Genomic DNA, 21,314 nt, shown 5'->3' with positions numbered 1-21,314 from the left:
TGCACATTTCAGATTGCAGGCAGAAATGAAAATGCAAAACAGTGAAGTGTGGTGTTCTGTGCCCAACCCCTCCAAGTCTTCGAGTTTTGATGTTTCAGGAAAAACTTGACAGCTCTCTGTAGAACACTGACAAAATGTAAATCTGCAGGTTACTTGGTGGGTAGGACATGCTCATGCTAGATCTAGGTTAGAATTTATAGTGCCAGTCATGATGATGATGTTCTAGGAAATACACCTGTTATGTGTATATGGTGATGGGTTGATTTGGGATGGTTGGTGGTGGTTTGGATTTTTTTTTTTTTAGGAGGTGTTGTCATACTGTTACTGTTTTAAGAAATAGAGCTGTTGTGTATTTGGGTGGCAGACTGCGGCTGGGAGTGGGGATATTAATCTGAAGCTTTTCTGTGTCTGTAGATGGAACTGTCAGCCCTGCAAGCTGAACTTGAAAAAGAAAGGCAAGCGTTAGAGAATGCTCTGACCAAAGCACAACTAGCAGAAGAGAAGGAACAACAAAATTATAAGCTTCTTTCTCAGTTCAAACAATTGCAGGTGAAGTATTTGTTGCCTTTGAAAAGTTACCTCATAAGCAGTGTGTTTCCCCACTCCCCCAGGCGAAAGTGTAAGAATTTTAAAGGATTCTGTATGAATCTTGTTTTGAAGTTCAGTAGTATTTTTGACTTTTCCTGACTTTAATTTTCTTGTCCAGAGACCCTATACCATAGTCTTTTATCTGTATGTTTTAGATTGACCATTGAAATAACTTCAGAGCTGCTCAGTTATATTGCAGAGAATCTTAATTTCCCACAAGCTGCACCCAGTACATGTCAGTAAGAAAACTATTTGGATGCAGAAGAAAAAAATGATCCAATACCTGAATCAGAATCTATTGCCTCTGTTTAAGGCTGTGATCCTGAGGAATCTTACTTAACTTCCACGAAACAGTAATGGCACACCATCCTTGAACTTGCAAGCATTTCATGAACTGCATAGGTGTACAGAAACGCCTCTACTTTAATAGTGTCACAGATCAGTGCCTTATTTTAACTGAGATTAGAAACTGAGTGTTCCTTTTCCTAAAGCTGTTGAAAGGCTCAATCAACAGGATTTATCTAGGCAAGAGTAATATACTGGGTTCAAGATTTTCAAAATATGTCTGGCAAAGAAGCGCCCTTTTTTATTTTATTTTTTTTAAGTACTACATGATTAAATCAGTTTCCCTCACTGTTTGAAGGCTGGGTTCAGTCCTTCTTTGTATCCATCAGATCCCTTTTTCCTATCTCACATACACCTTAGAGTGTATGATGACCACCAGAATAGAATAGAATGCTTCATTTGGAAGGGACCTACAATAAACATCTAGTCTAACATCTAGTCTAGCCACTTCAGAAAGAGTTTGTAAAGGATCCTCACGAGACATCACCAGTGTCATTTTTGCTGAAGCTTGCCAATGGGCAGAGAAGAGTTCAATACCAATGGGTCCAGGACAAGTATGACTCTTCGATCTAGTGGCTGGGACAGCGTCTGCAATTGTTCCATCCTCTGTTATGGATAGATAGTGTCACAGGCTTCTGTATGCCACTGGGCTTTGCTTATGTAAATAAAGTTTCTCCTTAGTTTAAGGAAAGGATAAGATCATTTTTGAGCTGGCATTTAAATACTTTTCAACATTAAGGAAACTGAAAGGAAAGATTATTTGGGGTGTTCTTAATTAGTTGTTGATACTGGTTCATGCCATGCTGAAAAAAAAAAAATTGGACTCTATTTAAAAACACAGAAAAATATCAACAAACCCCAATCGCCCCAACAGCAACAACAAAAACCCCAAAACAGGTGTAGGTATTAAAAATTCTAGCTTTTATCACTTGTGCATTTGTTTACCTATGGTTTTGTGGATGGGTGTTTTTGTCTGTTTTTTTAGGGAGACAATAATCTCCTGAAACAACAGCTTAAAGATCTTCAGAATCAGCTAAAGCATGCAGTTGGTACCTTAATTCATCCTGAGGAAGTCTTAGCTTGCATAAATGAACTCAAGCAAAAGCTTCAGACGGGAGTCGGAGACATTAAGTGAGTAAAATAAAAGTACAGTGTTAGATTTGTGCATGTGAAAGTGGGAAGTACATGACAGCAACAAGGTACATGTGCTGCATCCTACTGAGTGCAACTTGAGGCAGTTCAAACGCCAACTTCAGCACCCTGTGGTTGTTCAGAAAACATCACCTGAGCTCAGTAATTATATTACTGAGCGAAATACACAGTCCTCTGTTTCGCTGCAAGGGACAGGCCAAACTTTTTTCCCTTCTTTGACCCCAGCAACAAAGAATGGTAACAAAGACAGACAGAATGAAATAAATAGAGCCAGGGTGGGTGTCTGTGCAGTGTAATGTGTTCAGTGCTTCACCTGAATTCATTTACATTGGATGTCTTACACCTGTGCTGTTGTATTAGGCTTCGTTATTTTGGTATCTGGTATCAATTTAAAATAACTATTTTTCTGTCTTGGAACCTGGATTGTTTCTCTTTCAGATGTCAGAATTCAGCTGATGTTTTAGGGAAAAGCCTTGCAAATCTGCAGAAAGAATTTAATAACATCCTTGCTGATGCTCAGAGAGAAAAAGAGAAAGCATGGGACAGACAGAGACAATTGCAGGAAGAAATGGTATCCCAGCAGGAAAAACTGGAAGAAGTACAGGAGAAATATAGACAGGCATGTATCAAAACAACAAAAGTAAGAGTAAGACAATTTCAGCTTAGTCTAAAAAAATGTAACTTGCAGCTGAAGGATCAAGTTTTACAATGGATGTAGCTTTGCTGTCCTCGATCTTTCAGAGAAGTATGATTTTACTGAAGGTAGACAAATCGAATACATTTGCTTATGAGAAACACATTTGACAACTCGTATCAGAGCAGAATGCTGTTACTTGTGATTAGGAATATTAACCATTCTTAGAGTTTCGATTTTCCTATTGTGTGTAAATGTACGTCATGTAGTAATTTTCATTATAAAGAAACTGTATAAGCAGGCAAAAGCTTCCAAAGAGGGAAAACACATAATTGACAAGTTCCATGCTGTGTATACTTTGAAATTCTGGTTGAAGTAGGGAAACGTATCAGCCATTCTTGCTTTCTTTTGGTAAGTGTTAAATCGGATATTTGACCGGACACATGTTCCTTCGCAACCTTTTGTTGGCTTTTATTATGTAAAGCCTGCAAAAAAGTTGTGTGGAGGAAAAGAGTTTAATATGCATTAAAACTTCCACAAGCAATCTCTTAATTTTAGGTGTATGATAACAAGGGGATACTCAACTCTTGGTGTTGATGTAAGAGTGGAGTCTGAAAATTTTTTTTTATTGGCTTTATGATTTTTGCCTGATTATTCGGTGAATTGGAATTTAGACTCAATGATACGTCTCAGAGGCAACAAAGAGTTTAATTATAGGTAAAAATATATAGCCAGTAACCTCCTCAAAAGATCATCATACCACTACCAAAATAACTTGGGCACTTTTAAAATGTAATAGTTACAGTGGCAGAGCAGTTCTTTTTCCTTTCTCTTCTGGTACAAAGTATGCTGGTAACTGCACTTCCCAAAAAGTTGTTTCTTTAAATTGTTAAAATAGGGTGGCTTTTGCTTAAAAAAAAAAAAAAAGTATTTCTGGCTACTCATTCTAACTTATTTTGCTTACAGGTTAAAGCTGAAAACAGGCAGAATAAGAACAAGGTCCATCAGTTAGAGGATGAAATTCAACATTTACATGAAAAAATAAAGAGCATGGAAGAAATTCAGGGCCTTGCTGATCAACAGCTCCAAGAGGCAGATGAAGAGAAAGAGACTATTCTTGCTCAACTGGAAGATTTAGAGAAGAGGGTAGGAATGCATAAAGACGAGTCCATGCACTATGTTTTTGAATCTTCTTTTCGTGAGCAAGCTTTTGAATTACTTTGCTTTCTAAGATAGATCAAATACAGGAAGGAACACAGAGATTAAATATAAGGTCTGTCTTTTCCCTAAATTTTATTGGTTGTCCTTGCTTTAGTGTTTTTTCCTGTTACTTCTGTGCATACAGTACAAAATGGGGAAATGTGGGGAAAAAATCGTATCAGCAGCAAGCCTTTCCTCCATGCTGCTTTTTACTTAAAACTTATAAAACCTATTGTTTTCCCGGTTTCAGAAAAAAATAGAAGATGCCAGGGCACAAATGCAATTTGTCAGTCTAGACAAAGAACTGAAGGAATTAAAGAGAGCAGTCATCACTTCAGATAAACTGGCAGCCACAGAGCTCTGCGTTGCTAAAAATCAGCTAAAGGCTCTTCATGGGACTGTTCTCAGAATTAATCAGGAGCGAGCTGAGGTAAATCAACATTGATAATTAATTGCTTGTATATAATGTGCTTTCTAATGCCATCATAAGGGGAGCAGTCCTGGTGTTGTCTTTTAAATTCAGCTTCAGAGCTTTATTCTGAATTGTCCTGTTGCACAGGAGCTCTTGCTTTGGACAGAGTCTCATCTTGAAATACAGTAGATGAATGCCTGAGTAAATTTGGGTATGGACAAGCTTTCTTGCAGTGTGTTAGAAGGTGAGGGAGAGGCAAATTCAATGTCTCATTAACTGAAAGTCAAACAATAGAGAATACATTGTTATGTAAAAGAAAAAAGCTAAAGAAGAGATTACGGAAGTTTGTGCTTACACTTCAGGTTTTTAAAACTGGCGACCATTTTTGGCTACATAATAACATCTCCTCAGTAGAAATACTGTAAGGCTAAAGGAGGCACATTATTTTACATAAAGTTTGCCAGTTTCTGGAATTCCAGATCAGACAAGTGCTGATGCTTCTTATTAGTTGGCTTTTCACAAAGCTGCATGAGACATCTGCAAGCTTGTGAAATATTCTTGCAAGCTTGTGAAGTATTCTTGCAAACTACAGCTCAAACTAAAATTTCAATTTTAGGAGATTGAGGAAGCCGAAGAGTTCTGTGCTGAGGCAGCTCGTGCAGCTCGGGATCTTGCTAGAGCAGAAGCAGAAATAGAATTGTTACAACAGCTCCTCAAGGAGAAAGAAGAACAAGTAAGTTGCAGTGATGTTTGCTCTATGTTATGAAGGGGATGAAATAGTTGGATATATTGGTTCAGTGAGTTCTGAAAATGCCCTGCCCTTTTTCCTCACGTTTTCCCAAGTCACAATGTTCTTCCCTCCCCTGACATCTGCCAAAGAACAGAGTGAAAACCTCACTGAGTAGAGTAGCTGATTTTAAGGGAAATTGTCACCTGTTCATTTAAATGCCTTTATGTGGCTATGTCTGTAAGCCTCAGCCATATGAGGGGATGAGAAGAATAATTTGATTGCATCAAAGTGGTACATGTGTTTTGCTGAATGAGCATTTTTGTAGGGACAGATGGGCATGTTTGAAAACGTTTTAGCACAGTCTAATTTAAACTGAAATGCTTTGCTTTGATTTAAACTTATTTTTTAAATAGTTTCAGCATGAAATGGAGAAAGTTGGCAAGCAGACTGCTGCATCAAGCTCTCAGAAGTTTGAAATTGATAAATTAAATGAAGCTATGGAGCAACAAAAAGCAGAAATTGACCGTTTAAGATGGTTGTTGGATAATATTGGTACAGGTAACCTCTCTTTTTCTTTCATTTCTTGCAGAGAAGCATGGATGCAGAAGGCTTCACTTCCTTCTCCGTATTTCTCGCTGTTTGATCTGAGAAGCTCTTCAGAGCTCTGGAAGTTTATTCTAGGAGAATAAACTGTTCAGGATGTCTTCCTGTACAGTTCTATTCTATTCAAAGATACATTCGGTCGTTAAATCACTGGGCTTCAGTGGATTCTCTGTATCTATGTATGTGGAGCAAACAGCAAGATGTAACTTTTTTGCACTACAGTGCATTTGAAATGCACAAAGTGCAGTTAGGTGAAGTGTGTGCGCCTTTGCTTCTCCAAATATGATAAATGGAGGAAATGGATGGTTAAGGACTAGCAGTGGCACTAGAACTTCAGAGGCTTCTAGCTTTGCTAGCTGATTTGCCTTGTGACCTTTGGAAATTTAGTGAAGTTCTGCCTCAGTTTGAAAATCAGCATGAACAGTGTATTAGTTTTCATTAGTTTGTATTAACAGCACTTCTTACAACTATTTAGAAAACAGTTAATTGTGTTATGCATTCAGTCTATACTGCTCTAGAACATTGCCAGAGATCTATATATAACGAAAAATGAGCATCAGTCACCTGTATATGAACTTGTATTTCTACAATCTTAAAATGACAAACTTGCAGGGGCCAGTGTATATTATCACTATATAACAACGTCTAGTTTGTTTCCCTTAGCAATTCATTTTTTCAATATTGTTTCACATTAACAGGGTAACTGAGGGAAAAGCTTTAAACTGTTACTTTAATGAATGCTCAATGCAGTATTTATGATAATTATTTGCCTTATATGCTTGTAAAACTGTGATTAATTTACAGATAACAAAGACGAAATTAACAACTTACAAGATGAAATTGCTGCACTCAAAAATGTGCTCTCATACCAGAATGATTACATCACCAGTATAGCTGATCCATTGAAAAGAAGGGGATACTGGTATTACATGCCATCGTCACAGGTCAGAAATATAAGTCCTATTATGTGGAAAGTCATTTGATACAAGAAAGTCCATTATGAATTTGACAGGTCTGGGAGGAACTTAAAAAATACTGGCTGGTGTGTAAGAGAAATACTGAAACAACACAGACACAAATGTTCCTTGATAAAGCCTATTACTGTGTAGGAATCTAGTATATGTAAAATTTGCAGACAACTATTCAAAATGCAGTGCTGTAAATTCGTGCGGTAAAGGCTTAAAAGGGGACATTACAGACAAACTTTTCTTGCAAAACAGCATGTGTCTGAATTGAAGAGAAATATGGTTAAAATATATTTAGTGCTGTTTTTAAAGCAGCATCACGCTTGGAAGTGAGAGAAAACTCTGTGTATTGCCTGTTCTTGAAAAATCAGTGCTCTAGAGTGTCTACCAACAAATAACTTACTGTACATGATTTGTTATTTCTAGATTAACATGTTTTCTTTTTTTCTTTAGGCTTCAACTCCTGCTTCCCGTAGCACAAAAGATTCTGGAGTTTGTTTACTGTGTTCTGGCACATCCCCACCCAAGAGAGGATGTGGCCAGGACAGGCAATGCAGGAAGGCAGACTTGCCCAGTCAAGGAGGATGTTGGGTTTATTCACCAGTCAGAAATAGGTTGTACAAAACAAATTCTGGTAAAGGTAAGTCAGTCTCCTGGTCTCAAAATGTTTAGGCGCATACTAAAGATGGGCTTACTTAGAGTTCATAGTGAATTATAAATGTTTATTACTGTTGAGCTCATTATTCAGTTTAAGCAGTGTTTATTACATTTTTGTACATTACATAGAATGTGCGTTATTTTAAAATGTGCATTTGAAGAAAATCTTTTTCATAAAAGTGAAATAACTTTTTTTTTCTTTTTGTAAAGATAGAAGAGTGAAAGAAGATAGCGAAGGAAACGAAGAAACTCGTGTTCCTAAAGACCCTCCCTTTGTGCCACCACCTGGTACAGTTATTTACACAGTCCTTCCAGATGGTGCCCCTGTACCTCAGGGAACTGTGGTTTATGGCCCTCCTCCTGCAGCAGCCAGTGGAGGTTCAATTGCTCCTGGATCTGTCATCTATGGCCCTCCTCCTGTGGGAGCCCAGGTTGTTTATGGCCCTCTTCCTCCAAACTTCACTGTCCCACTCATTCCTGTTGGAGTGCTTCACTGCAATGTGCCTGAACATCATGATTTGGTAAGATACAGAGCTGTAAGCTGTAGGTTTAACCATAGGCAACTGACTTATGAATGGATTAGGAACATCTTTTAACATATGTTTTAAAAAAAAAAAAGGCAAACACCAAAACCTCATTTTCACAAATTGGATTAGTCCAGTTTTAAAAAAAAAACCCATCAGAGTCTCTGCTAGGAAGGTTCTGGGTCTGTGAGAGCTTGCTGATAAGAATGCTGTATCTTCAGCGCTAATAGTTGGGTCTGTGCTGTCCATAGCTGCTCCTGTGTCTCAGGAGGACTGAAATAAAAAATAGGTCTTGATTTTTGTGGTTCTGTTTCCTGTATGTAGGAGAGTGAAGTCTCAAGGCTAGAAGACACTGTGTATTATTTAAAGTCTCAGAAATACAAAGATAAATGGTCAGAGGCAGCTGAGCATAAATGCAAAAAAGGGGTGGAAAAATTGCATCAAAACATTGAAGAACTTTTGCACGAAAGAGAAGAGTTGGAACATCAAGTAGCAGAGCTACGAAGAACGGCTCAAAATCACAACAATCACAAGTAAGAATAGAATGCATTTCAAGTAAGCCTGTGGAAATATCTAAACTTTTTTCCAATAAAAGTTAATTTTGACTCGTTTACAATTAATGTTCTTGTCCTTATAGTATGTGTAATGGACTAGAACTTCAGGAGGCTCTGGGCCTCTTGCCTTTCGTATTTTAATTCCATGTCTTTCTTCCTGACCTTTTAGGGACTTCATTGAGGGATATACTGACAACCTTATTGCAGAACTGCAGTTAGAAAAGTCTCTTAAACATCATGAAGATACTGTGGATGAAATTGAATGTATAGAGAAGACTCTTCTGAAGAGACGAGCAGAGCTTAGGGAGGCAGACAGGCTACTTTCAGAAGCTGAAGTGGAACTTGAGAGCACACGGGGGAAAGTAAGTAAAACCGTAACTCTTAAGTGCAGAAGAACTTGCATGTTGCAATAAGATTGTTTTCAGCAGAGGATTTTTGTTTGTCTAAGCAGTTTATTTTCACTTGGATAACCTGAAGCCTCTTAAAATGCTTCTATTTGAAAATAAGCCATGGGATAACCTGTGCTAAAAGCAAATGTTTCAGTCCTTGCCAAAGAGGAGGAAGCTGTTCTGCTGTGTACAAGAGAGGAGAAAAGGTTCATGGTATACAAAGGGAGAAAACTTAGGTGGAATTTTCAAGCCAGGAGGAGGTCCTCTTTAGACAGCTAACCTGCAGGGTATGGATATGGAAAGCATGAGATGGGAATGTATTGTCTCAATCTTCAATTTTTGCTCTAGACTAAAGACACTATTCAAAAGTACAATGGTGCCAAACAGCATTTGTCCCGGACTGAAACAGAGGCAAAGGAGCTAGAGCGAAAGGCTCAGGAAATGGCCATTAAACTTGTGAAAGCAGATCGGCAATTAAGGTACACTGTTCTTGTGGATTTGTATCAAATGGGGATGGGGAGAACAACAAGATTCTTTCAACTACCAAGACAGTGCTTTTGGAGAGGGAGAGCTGTTAAAATGTTAATATGGAAAGGCATAAATGCTTCTTCAGGTTATTACAGGCAGATACAAGGGATTTAGAACAACGTAAGAGAGAACAAGAAGGTATTTTGAAGGAAATCAACAAAATGGTGACTGCAAGAGACTCTGAGTTCCAGTCGTTAAACCAGAAGATAGAAATGCTAACTGAAAGGTAAGTATTTTTAATTTACCATTTACCATAAACTGTATTAGATAAAATAAAGATGTCCTCCTCCAATAAGTTCCTGTCTAAGGTACTCTTGTTTTTTGAGTCATGTTTTTTATCCTCACTATAAGTCTTCAGAAGCTTCAAGGAGATATTAAAGTTGCAGAGGGTAATGAAGAACATCACCTCCAAATCCTTAGAGAAGCAGAAAACCTTCTTCAGAGCAAGAAAACTGAACTGGAAAGATTAAAAGATCAGGTAAGGCTTATTTACTAACTCTGGACTATCAAGTTTGATGTTTTTGAGGTAACTGAAAGCTGAGAAGAGTCTTAAGTTCTGAACTGCCTTGTCTGAACAATTTAATTCTTACGTTGGTAATTCAATTCTCCTTATTTTCCCTCATGATGAGTATGATCCAAATCCTACTGGCGTTTCTGCATAAGAAATGTTACTCCAGAGTTCTCTTTGACAATTCTCACTGCATTTCAGAATAAGAAACTTAATTTTCTGAGGTACAGGACTGCACTGTCCAGATCAGAACTTAAGCCTTAGCATTGGCTGTATAACACAGGTTTAGCAAATGAAGCTCACTGCTCTGGTGGGATCCTTATGTGTTACACAATTCAAATAAATCTCCATCAGGGAACAGTGTACTGCGCTTGTTCTTCTGTGTGTGTGTGCCTGCAAAAGTAAAAGCCTTCAGATGCTTTTTCTGTTAAACTTCTACATTGCAGATTACTGCTCAGCAACAAGAGCTCTTGTTTCTGGAGCAACAGTTAAACCAAAGAAAAGAAGAGCTCCATGTCCTTCAAGAAACTATTTCTCAAAAGAAAGGTGACCTCAAAGAAGCGCTTCGAGATGGAGAGACTGAAGCAAATGGAAAACTACGCCAAATAAGAGTAACTTTTCCAAATGACTTTTCAATTTGTTGTATCTCTGAAGAACAGCAAAAGAACAGAAGTATCAAAATCCTCCCATAAAGTTTCCACAAAATTAGTTTTGCTTTCTACAACCTCCCAAAACCCACTGAAAAATAGAAAAGCAAGTTTAAAGTTTTGTGTGACTAAGAGCTTGTCCAGATGCACAAATAAGTAGAACTCTCTAGTTCCACTAATGCTTACAGAATTGATCCTTTGAGAACAAAATTATATTAAACAGAAGTCTCTGAATGACTTACTGTTGCTGAGACAAGCAGCTGCTAAAGCAAATCAGTCTGATCAGTGTGTGTAAAACACAACAAAGCTCGCCAAGTCAGCTGTCTCCATCCCCATTTACTTAGAAAGGATTCTGTACTTCTTTTCTTTCTGAAATACAAAGTATCAAGGTTAATTACACTTTGGGGGGGCTTTTTGTCTGGCTTCCTGTCTTAAGGCCTACCTATTGTTCACCTGAATGACGGTGTTATGGTCCGACTTCTAGATCAAAATCTTTGCAATATTACTAAATTGTCAACAAGCAAGACTTTAACCTAAATATTATGTATTTTTTGTTTGTTTACACCATTAACTGTAGCTATAAACTCTGGAATTAAATTGACCAGAATATTGTTGATAGACTTTTTAAATCTTACACATATTTAAACTTCTATTCAAAGGAAAACTTTGTTGAAAATGGGAAATAATGGCATTCCTTGTAACACTGATATATTTTTCACAGGAAATAAAAATACTTCTGGAAGAACTTAATGTTGAGAGGAAAGAACTGGATGTCCAGATTAATGAGAAAAGAGCACAGCTTTCGTTCATAAAGAAGGATATTGGAAAAGAGGAGGAAAATCTTCAAGGAATACTTGGGCAAATTACCAGGCATAAGATAGGTATGTCCCTGGCTTTGCTAGATAGTATTTTGTGTGGATTGGAAGGGAATACACTCCGAGCTCTTTAAGCGTACGTCGCTGCGGTCTTCTGCTCCTGCTTCTTTTTAAATGTGAACAACAGCAGAGAAAGAGTTCCTTGTAATTCTCATACTTGATACAGAGCTAACAGATACCCTTTGCTTAAGCTGAGGCAGTGCTTTGTGCTGCTTTGTATTTGGGTTGGGAGTTTTTCATGCCAGAAAGAAATGTGAACAAATCTGTTGTCAGGACTGATCAGTTGAGTTCACACTCGAGCTCTGTGTGGTTAGGATTCATCAGCTGATTGTGCTGCACTCACAGAAGAATTAAAGATTGGGATATATGGGGAAATGGAGGGATCTCCTTCCAAGCAGTTATATCCTGTCAGATCATGGGAAGCATAAGCAGCGTCAGTTTGCAACTTTTGTGCTTTTTCTGCAATACTTTCTTTCATTGTTTATCAGTCAGACACTCTGTCCCAGACTAACTCCCCAGGGAATAGGAAGAGCAAGAGAGTTAAGAACCTGCAGCTTGCTGGTAGAACAGTACCAGATACAATATCTGGTGTGTCTGACACAGCAATTGAAAACGTGAAGAGTTTTTACAGGGATGATACCAGTATAGTGTCTCTCAATTTTTCCTTGGTGCCTTTTTTTTGCAAATAGAATACATTTGATGTGCTTGTAATAACCTTTTATTTCTTTCACCTTATTAGAACTGAAGCATGTTCTGGAAATGCTGGAGCTTGAAAATAATGAACTTCAAGGTTTGAAACTACAACATGACCAAAAGATCAATGAGCTAGAAAAGACTCAGGTTGCAATTCTAGAAGTAAGTATTTCTTTTGTAGCTAATACATTAACTGGAAGAAGAGCTCTGCATATTCTGTGGTTCTGTTAAGATCTGGGTAACAGAGTCCCTACTTTTTAAAAAATTAAATAAATTAATCAGGTTCTAATCTGATTTCAGCTTATCACAGGAAAGTCTTAAGTCTGCTTAGGTCCTTTAAAAAAAAAAGAGATTTTTTGGGATGTATATGGGTGAGAGCAAAAAGACAGAAGGCTCTTCTGTGACTTTAGCACAATGAATACTGTTTTCTTAGTATTGGCTTCCAGAGTGGATTCTATCTGTGTTCTCACTTGCAAAGAGTAAGTATGGAAGACAGTTTACTAACTCAGCTGGATGATCTCCTCTACCATTAAAAAGGTATTTTAGTTCAGCTAGTTTCTTCTCTTTGACGAATACAGACAGACAGTCAACTTTGCTACCAGTGGGCAGGGAGATCGGTGGCATCCCTTTGGCAGTCTCAGAGTGGCTACAGGATTGTTAGGTTAGAGTTGGGACAGCCCCCCTGCACTCAGTTGTGCAATTCCAGAAAATCCAATGTGTCTGCTAAGACAGCATTTATAAACATATAGAAGCAGATACTACCTGCTGCTTACTTTACCTTTTCTCTTTGTACTCCTTCTGTGGAGGCCAGGGAAAGAAGGTACTGGTTGATATGTTTGGTACCTTTCTGTTACCATGCTTAAAAGTGGCCACCTTACTACACTACTGGAGCGTCCTGCAGCCCTTTAAAGTGGTCATTCTCTCAAAATCCCTGCAATGAAAGGGATGTGCTACTCTCAGGGATAGGGGAAAAATGGTGGTTAAACTATGATGGAACAAAGAATCGCACCCCTATCTTCCAGTCCTCATGCTCAAATTCATCATAATCTTCATCATAAATATGTTCAAATTAATCTGGCACTTTAAGCAGTCATCCCTGTTATAATGTGGTAGTTACAGAGGGTAGTCTAGCCTGCACATGATATTTCTGAATGAAAGGTTTTTAAACTGCTACAGCTAAAGATGTTAATAACTTTTTCTACTCCTTGACTGTATAACTGTGTTCACAATGCCTTCTTTTGTAGGAGAAGTTAAAATTGGAGAATATTCAGAGATTATTTCAGTGTCAGCAAGGGGAAGTAGATTGGCAGGAACAACAACTTGAGAAAGACCGTCAGGAAAATGAACATCTGGTTTCTCAAATGCGCAGTCTGCAAAATAATATTGAGTCTTTGAGTAAAGAAAAAGAAAAGCTTGAAGAAGACTGTCAGAGTTTGGAAAAGAAGTTGTCTCAAACCAGAAGGTGGGGGGCAATACTCTGCAAAGATAAGAAGGGATGGGAAGTGCCTTGAATGTCTGTTTATCATAATTAAAAATACAGCTGTAACTTTGAGGTGCCCAACTATACAGAATATGCTGTTTCTTATATCCTGTGGAGGTTTTATTTTAAGCCTGTCTACAACAGACTTAGAGAAAATACTCAGCAATGAAGCTGAGGAATACAACAGCATTTCTTATGGCAATGCAATGAGATGCGTTATGAAAAGCAAAATGTTAAGTCTTGAACAGGACAGCTGTCTTGCTCTCATGACTATGGGGTAGCATCCCCGTGAGCTGAGAGAACTTTTGCTGAGATGCAGTTGTTTTTTAGTCCTCACCAAGTACTTCCAACAAACTGAGAATATGTATTCACATTTTACAGAGACTTAACTGCTACTGAAGATAGCAGCAGAACTGCATTGTCCAATGTAGAAAAGATGGAACTGGATGTTAAAAACTTGCAGCAGGAGGTAGATCTACTGAACAAACAAAAAAAATCACTGAATGGAGACATTATTGTTGTACAAAAGGATCTTCAAGGTAAAGATCAGTTTTTGTTTTTAAACTGTAATATTTTTTAAGAGAAACTGTGTTAAAAGACACGCTGTAACTGTACTGTATGATACTAAATATCCAACATGCTCAAATATCTACAGGCAGAAAGTATTTAACATGTTGAAAAGATGTACATTTTAGAAACTTTTTCTATTGGCTATTCTTCATTTGTGAAAAGAGATAATTAATTTGATTAGGTATTTCAAATTGCTGACTGAAAATCTCTGTCGCCAAATATTTTTCTAGGAAAAAAGGAAGAACTAGAAACACTGAAAGGAGAATTAAATGACTCCAGGCGACAGCTTCAACTGGTAGAACAGGTTAGTTTTGGTGAAACACGTACTTAGTTTCATGTAGCACGTAGATTGTTGCACAGAAAGGAGGGGTCTCATTTATCACAGTTGACCGTCCATCACCTGTTTTTCATCTAAGCACACTAGCTCAAAATCAGACCCTTGCAGAGCTGATGAACGATGGCTGGCTTATTGCCTTGTTCTTGCTGAGTTTGGAGTACAGGAGGTACCTGACCAAATGAGATTTCTGGTTTGGGTTTTCTGCTTAATGGCAACTGGGATGACTCTCCTAGTCAGATTGCTATTACCAAGTTGGGGGGGGGGGGGGGTGTATGTGGCTTTTTTGGTTTTGTTTTTTGGTTGTTTAGTTTGGTGGGTGTTTGGGGTGTGTTCTTGTGGATTTGTTTGGTTTTGAGTTTATCTTCTTTCTAGAAAACAATCCAGACCCTGGTTTATTGTTTTCTAGGAAGATGATTTTTTTTTTTTTTTTTTAAAAAAAAGGCAGCATCTTCTAGCTTTTTATTTGGTAGTTCCTACTGTGTTAATTCACTCAGTGGCTGGTTTAAATGGAAGGTAATCTTCAGTTTGATTAGGGGTGACCAGTTATGTTCTTTCAAATGCAAGCCATTTAGCCAGAGAGCTGTTAACTCTTACCAGCTAGTTATGTCACTTGATTTTGTTTGATATCGCAGGATTTGAAAAATAACACAAGGCATCAGGATGAGCTGCTTAAAGAGCAGGCAACCCTGAAAGAAGATATCCTAGAGTATTTAAGGAAACGTAAGGATTGCCAAGAGAGACAGAAAAAGAGGGAGAACCAATTGCAGCAGCTCCAGAAAGAGATTGAAGAGAAAGCAACAGAACTATCCAAACAAGAAGCGGTACTTGCCTCACTTTCTCCTGACCTCTGAAAATAATGCAGGCCAAAAAGTTTTGGGTGCAAGGTTACAAATATATACCCGTGCTTTAAGAAACATGAAGCCTCATTTTCAGAGGAATAGCAGTAAATAAAAATCTTCAACATTGTTACGTTTTGGTGAAGACCAGCGTGTCACAACAAAGGACTGTGTCCTCCTCCTTGGCAGGGTCATCTCATAGTGAGCTGGCAGCAAAATTGCTGTAACATCAGCGCTGACCCCGGAGCGCAGGAAGGGCTGGTGTAGAGGCAGGCGCTGTGCAGCATGGTATCTTGGCTGCTGGTGTAGCTGGTATGGGTGAGGAGATGGACTCGTACAGGTTATTCTCTAGAATTCTGTTTCATCAGCTGCCAAGATACAGCAGCTGGGTATAGTTCAGAGAACCTCCTCCCATGCTGTTGATTTCTCTTGGGAGATAAGCAAACTATGTATAGTACCTGAAATACTACAATGGATTTCAAGTGAAACTAATCAAAACTTAACTCCAGCTGCATTCCATAATTCCAAAACTATGCAGAGAAAATTCCAGGGCTTTTTTTATCCTGAAGTTTGCTTTTCGAGTGGATTGCTATTGGCAGCTAGCTTGTGTTCTTATCCTCTGTGGTATTTCTTTGCAAGGCCCACGAGCTGTTCATGAAAATTAAGGCTTAATCATATATTCCTGTACGTTGGCTGAGCAGTTTCCCCAAAGTGTTAACCAAAAGTAAAACTGAGGGAGTTGTACTGAAAATAAGAGAAGCAAGAAGAATTGATAAACTTTTTTATCAGTAGGGAGTGTTTTATCAGTCAGTAGGGAGTATTAGACTACAGTTCTTTCCAATTTATGCTGCTTTAACTTCTATAATCTCTTTTGGTGATGGTATTTGTTCTCATTGAGTTGGTACTAGTTCAAGCTTGAAGTGGTGGGGTTTTTTGGCAGATTCTCCATTGCCTCAAGCAAAATTCAGAGCGTGAAGGAAAAAAACTGGAAGAATGTACTGCTAAAGTGAAAGATCAGAAAATAGTGATGGAAAAGGAACTAACAGATCAACAAAAGAAACTGGAGCAGGCAATAGCAAAAGTAAGGCTGGCAGAAGATGACCTCAGGAAGCTGGAAAAGGAGGAGTCCCGATGTGCAGCACTTGAAGAAACTGTCAGAAAAAGCAGTAAGAGTCATTGCACAAATAAATTGTTACCATCTGTGAGTTCTAAGTCTAATGAAACCAACAAGTATTTCTGTTAATCTCACTTGGTTTCTAATCCAGCACCTGGATTGACTCTTGATCCTTAAATTGACTTCCTTAGCTGAAATTCTAAAACCAACTGGTCTTCCGTCCCCTCTCACCTTGTGTTGGTGTTTTTACAAATCATTGCTCAGCCGAATAATGTGTTTGAAAATGTGCATGAAATATGCCAAGATACTTACATTTCTGCTAATCAGGATTGTTCTTAAAAAATGTTAATTACAGAACATCAGCTCTCAGAGAAAGAATTACAATTACAACAAAAAAATAGAGAAATACAGTCTCTTCAAAAAGAACTGGAAGTCTCCAAGTCGGAGCTAAACCATCTCCAAGATCAGATAGGATCAGAGAGGAAAAAGGCAAAAAAACAAATCTTGAGTCTAAAAGAAGCGATGAAAATGCAAAGGATGCAGCTTGAAAGAAAACTGCGCGTAAGTCCTGGCTCAGGGGAGAATGTTTGGGGATTTGGGTTATTTTTAAACAGCCAAATGATACAACACCCATTCTTATTGTAGGAGGAATAAAGTAATGCATTACCTTCATGACTAGACAGAACTTGAGGCAGCCAAACTCTGGTATATCTAGACTGTGCTGCAGAACCCCTCTAGTTACTCCTGTTTAATGCTGTTTCTGCCTTTTAACTTGAAGAAATGGTGTTATGTGAGTTCTCTTGATTCATTTTTCTGCAGTGGATGCTCACAGTAAAAACCAGTCTTTCTGCATTTTCCTAGGAACAAAAGCATGAAAATAACTGTTTGCAGAGTGACAGAGCAACTGCTGAACAAGTAGCACACAATAGCTGTGAACGAGCCAAGCGCGTTAAGGACTTTGGGCAGATGCAACAGGACTATGTGGATCTCCAAACCCAGGTATAACTGAGTAGCCAAATACAGGCGCGTTTGAGGGAAGGCTGTGTCTTCCAGACAGGTTTATATTGTATTGGCTTTGAATCTCTTCCTGTCTGCTGTATCACAACTGGAAGTAGACTGCTTAAAATTGCAGTGCGATTTTCCCAAATGTGGGAGAAGTTAAGCTTTGTTAACAATCAATAGGATCAGGCAGCTCAGTAATCCTGGTTTAAAAATGAACAAACCAACTCCAGCCAGTCGGTCACGTGCGGCGTTCTCAGTGTGGGGCTGCCAAGCTGTAAAGCAGTATTTCATCCTTCAGCTCTGGAAGGCCATGGCAGAGTGGCACAACAGCACGGTTACTTCCCATCACATGCTGGAGAATTACAGGCACTGTTTAGGCCATTTCAAATGGATCAACCCCTCTCACTCAGTAAAATGATGCCTCAAGAAAGAGAGTGTGTTCTTTGGAGGTGGGTTGCGGGTGGAGGGGGCTAGTCCTTGCTGTTCGTTAAAAGTAATTGGATTTGGGTGCTCCCAAGATAGATAGCAAATGCACCATAATATTTGCTGTCCGCTCAGTTTGGGCAATGCTTCACTCGGGAATTAGGACTCTTGGCTTCTGTTTATGTTAAGGTTTGGTAACAGGAACTTGGCATAACTGGAGTCATAATTTATGCAAATTACTAAAGGTTACCAATGCTCAAAGCTACTCTGTAGGCACTTGGCAACTTGTTAGTGCCAACCTGGGCCAGCATTTTCTTCTTTTGAGACTCACTTTAAATTAACAGGTGATTCCATGTTGTGTGACAGCTCCTAGTGCTTTAATAAATCCTTTATAAATTGTTTCCAAGTCCTTTAAAAATAGGGTCCTTAAGAGAAGAACGTTGTTAGCAACTAGAGAGCATTCAGGGAGACGAGGCGAGAGTATGATCAGGTTTAAGTTAACAAGTTGTGTTCTTGGTAACTTTAGTTGCCTCTATTACAGCCGAGGGGCTTCATAGGCAAAGCTAATGTCAGAATTAGGGCTGCATCTGTTCAGAGGTTTTGTGATTTCTGACTGCAGTGGCCAAAATGTAAACATGTCAGAAATAAGCCTTGTTTAATCATACAGGAAGATCCGTCTGGATTGATGCATTTGTAATGTGACAGCAAAATGATGAGACTGTTCTATGATGTAGGTTAAAACTCAAGAAGACCTGGAAGAGAAACAAAGGGAAATACAGAATGCAGCAACACTGCTTAATCTGGAGGTTGAAGATGAAATTAGGATGGGGTTTAAATCTTCAAGCCCATCTTCTCTGGAACCCTCGGGAGATTTGGAAGCGTATTCTGAAGTAAAGGGAAGTCTGCAGTGTGGATCTGGTAACTTGGAGGAGACTGGTCTGTTTGCTTCTGACAGAAGATTCCTGTCACTGGAAGAAAAGTTGAATTTTTCTAAAGTCTTCTTAATGGTAAAATGCTCTCAAAAAAGTCGCTGCTGCTCGTGCTACGGCTGAGCCTGTCAGTATTGGCAGCTTTAGCTGTAACACTCTGTGGCTGAATGTGCTTTTGTTTCCAAAAGGATGAACAGTGGCGTGGAGAGGCTCTCCGAGAAAAACTGCAGCATCATGAAGACCGTCTGAAGGTGGCACGTCCCTTCCCAGTCACACTCGCGTGTCCCTCAGGTCCCTTCTGAAAATAACTGAAACCCCTGTGGGGGATGCCTCCCTAGCGCTGGCATACCCGCTCTGTACGCAGTGACTAGCTACAGAGGACTGCTGGGTGGGAACAGTAAAAGCAAGCCTAGCAACTGCATGCTGTATCAAGATGAGTAATTTTAATGAACAGTTAATTGGATTTTTGAGTATTCCAACAGGATTCCCTTCTTTACATCATACTGTGGTAACTTAGCAACATGACAAATAGTGCAGCAGCACCCATGATCACTTTAAGTGCAGGTGATGGCCAGTTTAGTTAGAACCTGTCATCTGTGGTGCTCTCTTCAAGCAGTTCATGATAAAGACCATAAAATCAGCTTATTTCTGACTTGGGAGGAGTTGAACTGTTTGTTTAAAAATAATTCACAAACCCATTGCTGTCTGCTTGTGGTTTGAGACTCTATTTAAAAAGCCCGATGACTTTAACAACATTAGTCTTGAAAATTATACTAGCTGGATAGAAATAGAACTAATGATGTATTTAGGCTCAGCTCCGGCAATGTATGTCCAAGCAAGTGGAAGTATTAATCAGAGGAAAACAGCAGACAGAAGGCACCCTTCACAGCTTGAAGCGCCAGGTTGATGCACTGGATGACCTCGTCAGCAGCACTTCTTCGGATTCACTGTTTCTGGCCCAAAGCTCAAGTCTAGTATCTCTTCATGATGCTCTGAATTTAACAAAAACACAGGTAATGCTTTGCTGTGTGCAGGAATTCTGGCTTGGGGTTTTCTTAATAAGCTTTGGCTTGTTAGTAGTCAACTAGAGCCATATACTTGCCACCTTGGAGGTGCTGCAGAGGTTTCCTGAGGGGGGGTGTGACTGTGCTATACACTTACTCTGGCAGTAGCCAACTAGTTTGAAAAGGGTTAAGTTTTGCTCAAAGTTACTTGGTTTAGGGTGTGGTTTTGTCTCATTTAAAATCCAGATATTTGTTTTTTAAAGGTTAATGTGACTCTACTAATTGAAGACATTAATTTATTACTTAGACTTTTACTGCTCTTCCTAGGCTACCCTGACAAGACTTGCAGGCGGCCCCAGCAGGCATGCAGGTACGGTGCTGGTGTCTCGGACGTTGCATACCTGCCCGTGAGGAGTTCCTCGGTGAAGCCCAGAGGTGAGGCACGGCTCAGCCTAGCTGTAGCTTTGTGCCAAGCGTCCTGAAGGCTGAAGCTAGTGCGTGGTGGTGGCCCAAGGACAGGTTCTCAGACTGTGTTGTCCTGTTCCAGTGAAAGCATTCCTGGGGCTGGTATCCTCATGCTCGATGCTGTGATGGGTATTTTCAAAAAAGTTGTAGGTGAGAGCTGCTTGTAACTCGTCAGCTCCCTTTTAGCACATGGCGCTGTGGTCTTGTACCACCTGTTACCACCTTCGAAGACTTCTCTACCTCACTGTTTCACAAGCCTTTTCTCAAAAGGCATTTGCCATCACTGACAAACAGCTGGCTGCAGGGCTGGCTTGGTGCTGTGAAGTTTTTGTACAATGGAATAACTGAATTTATGTATATAAGGTTTTTTTTAAAAACCACTATTTTAAATGTGGATTTAACAGTAGGTGTTTGTCAGTTTCTACTTCAAAGAAACGTTGTAAGGAGGACAGAGGTGTCCATTTACCTGTTGCCAAAGGCATGGACACTTTAAATACAATTACTTTTGACTACTTCCCTAAATAAACTTCCCTGACTGATGCTTGCTTTTATCCACAGTTGGCTGTCAGGTTTTTTTGTTGGTTTTGGAGTTACTGATGGTGGCACAGCTGTCACTGACTGACCTGGCTGTGCAGTCCTGGGTTCACACAGCAGCAGCACACTTGGGAGTCCTGGGGCTCTGCTTTGCAGAAAGGGAAACTTGTCCAAATTGGGCATTTCCTCAGCTGGAACCAGTTGCAAGCAGTCAGCTACCTGCCTTGCACTGAAGGCTTGGCTGCATTGCTGTTCTGCAGCATGCGGTGATGGTTAATTGTCTCTCAAACAAAAGTTACAAGCAACTTGCTCTTAACTGGTAGTGGAAAACCCACTTTGTAAAGCCTTCAGGGAGCAGAAAAAAAGGCACCAGGAAATACAGGCTGTGCTGCTCTTCCCTGGAGCCTGCTCCCTCCACAGAGAACAGGCCTGTCCTAACGAACATTTCTTCCCCCCACCAGCAGGAAGCTTGAACAAAATGACTCCTTCTCCCAGCCAGGCAGGCTCCAAAAGCTGGGGCCACCTGGCAACCCCAGCCCTGCGCAGGGTCAGGAGCAGCACCTGGTCAACAGCCTCAGCCCTTCAGCATGAAAGCAGCAGCCACCCCCACAGCAGC

At 39.6% G+C, this 21,314-nt stretch overlaps 1 protein-coding gene across 1 annotated transcript; it reads left to right on the top strand.

Annotated features, from left to right (window-relative positions):
• Positions 1–414: 414 nt before the first annotated feature.
• Positions 415–20,110, top strand: CNTRL (centriolin; the record flags this gene model as incomplete). Its single annotated transcript, XM_010282589.1, has 29 exons — positions 415–549; positions 1,919–2,064; positions 2,524–2,704; positions 3,686–3,865; positions 4,170–4,349; positions 4,948–5,064; positions 5,475–5,619; positions 6,469–6,608; positions 7,083–7,269; positions 7,497–7,807; positions 8,135–8,343; positions 8,534–8,726; positions 9,102–9,232; positions 9,367–9,507; positions 9,633–9,759; positions 10,236–10,400; positions 11,158–11,317; positions 12,051–12,166; positions 13,249–13,466; positions 13,866–14,023; positions 14,285–14,358; positions 15,024–15,212; positions 16,168–16,393; positions 16,697–16,902; positions 17,203–17,340; positions 18,501–18,773; positions 18,884–18,946; positions 19,505–19,708; positions 20,027–20,110. Coding segments are annotated over 29 exons (4,797 nt in total), but the record flags the coding sequence as incomplete, so codon positions are not given.
• Between the last annotated feature and the right edge of the window lie 1,204 nt (positions 20,111–21,314).

This window comes from Phaethon lepturus, unplaced genomic scaffold (genome assembly GCF_000687285.1).
Source record: "Phaethon lepturus isolate BGI_N335 unplaced genomic scaffold, ASM68728v1 scaffold43302, whole genome shotgun sequence".
In the NCBI taxonomy this organism is placed as follows: Eukaryota; Metazoa; Chordata; class Aves; order Phaethontiformes; family Phaethontidae; genus Phaethon; species Phaethon lepturus.
The sequence above is the reverse complement of the archived record's forward strand: the minus strand, read 5'-3'. Positions and strand labels throughout refer to the sequence as shown.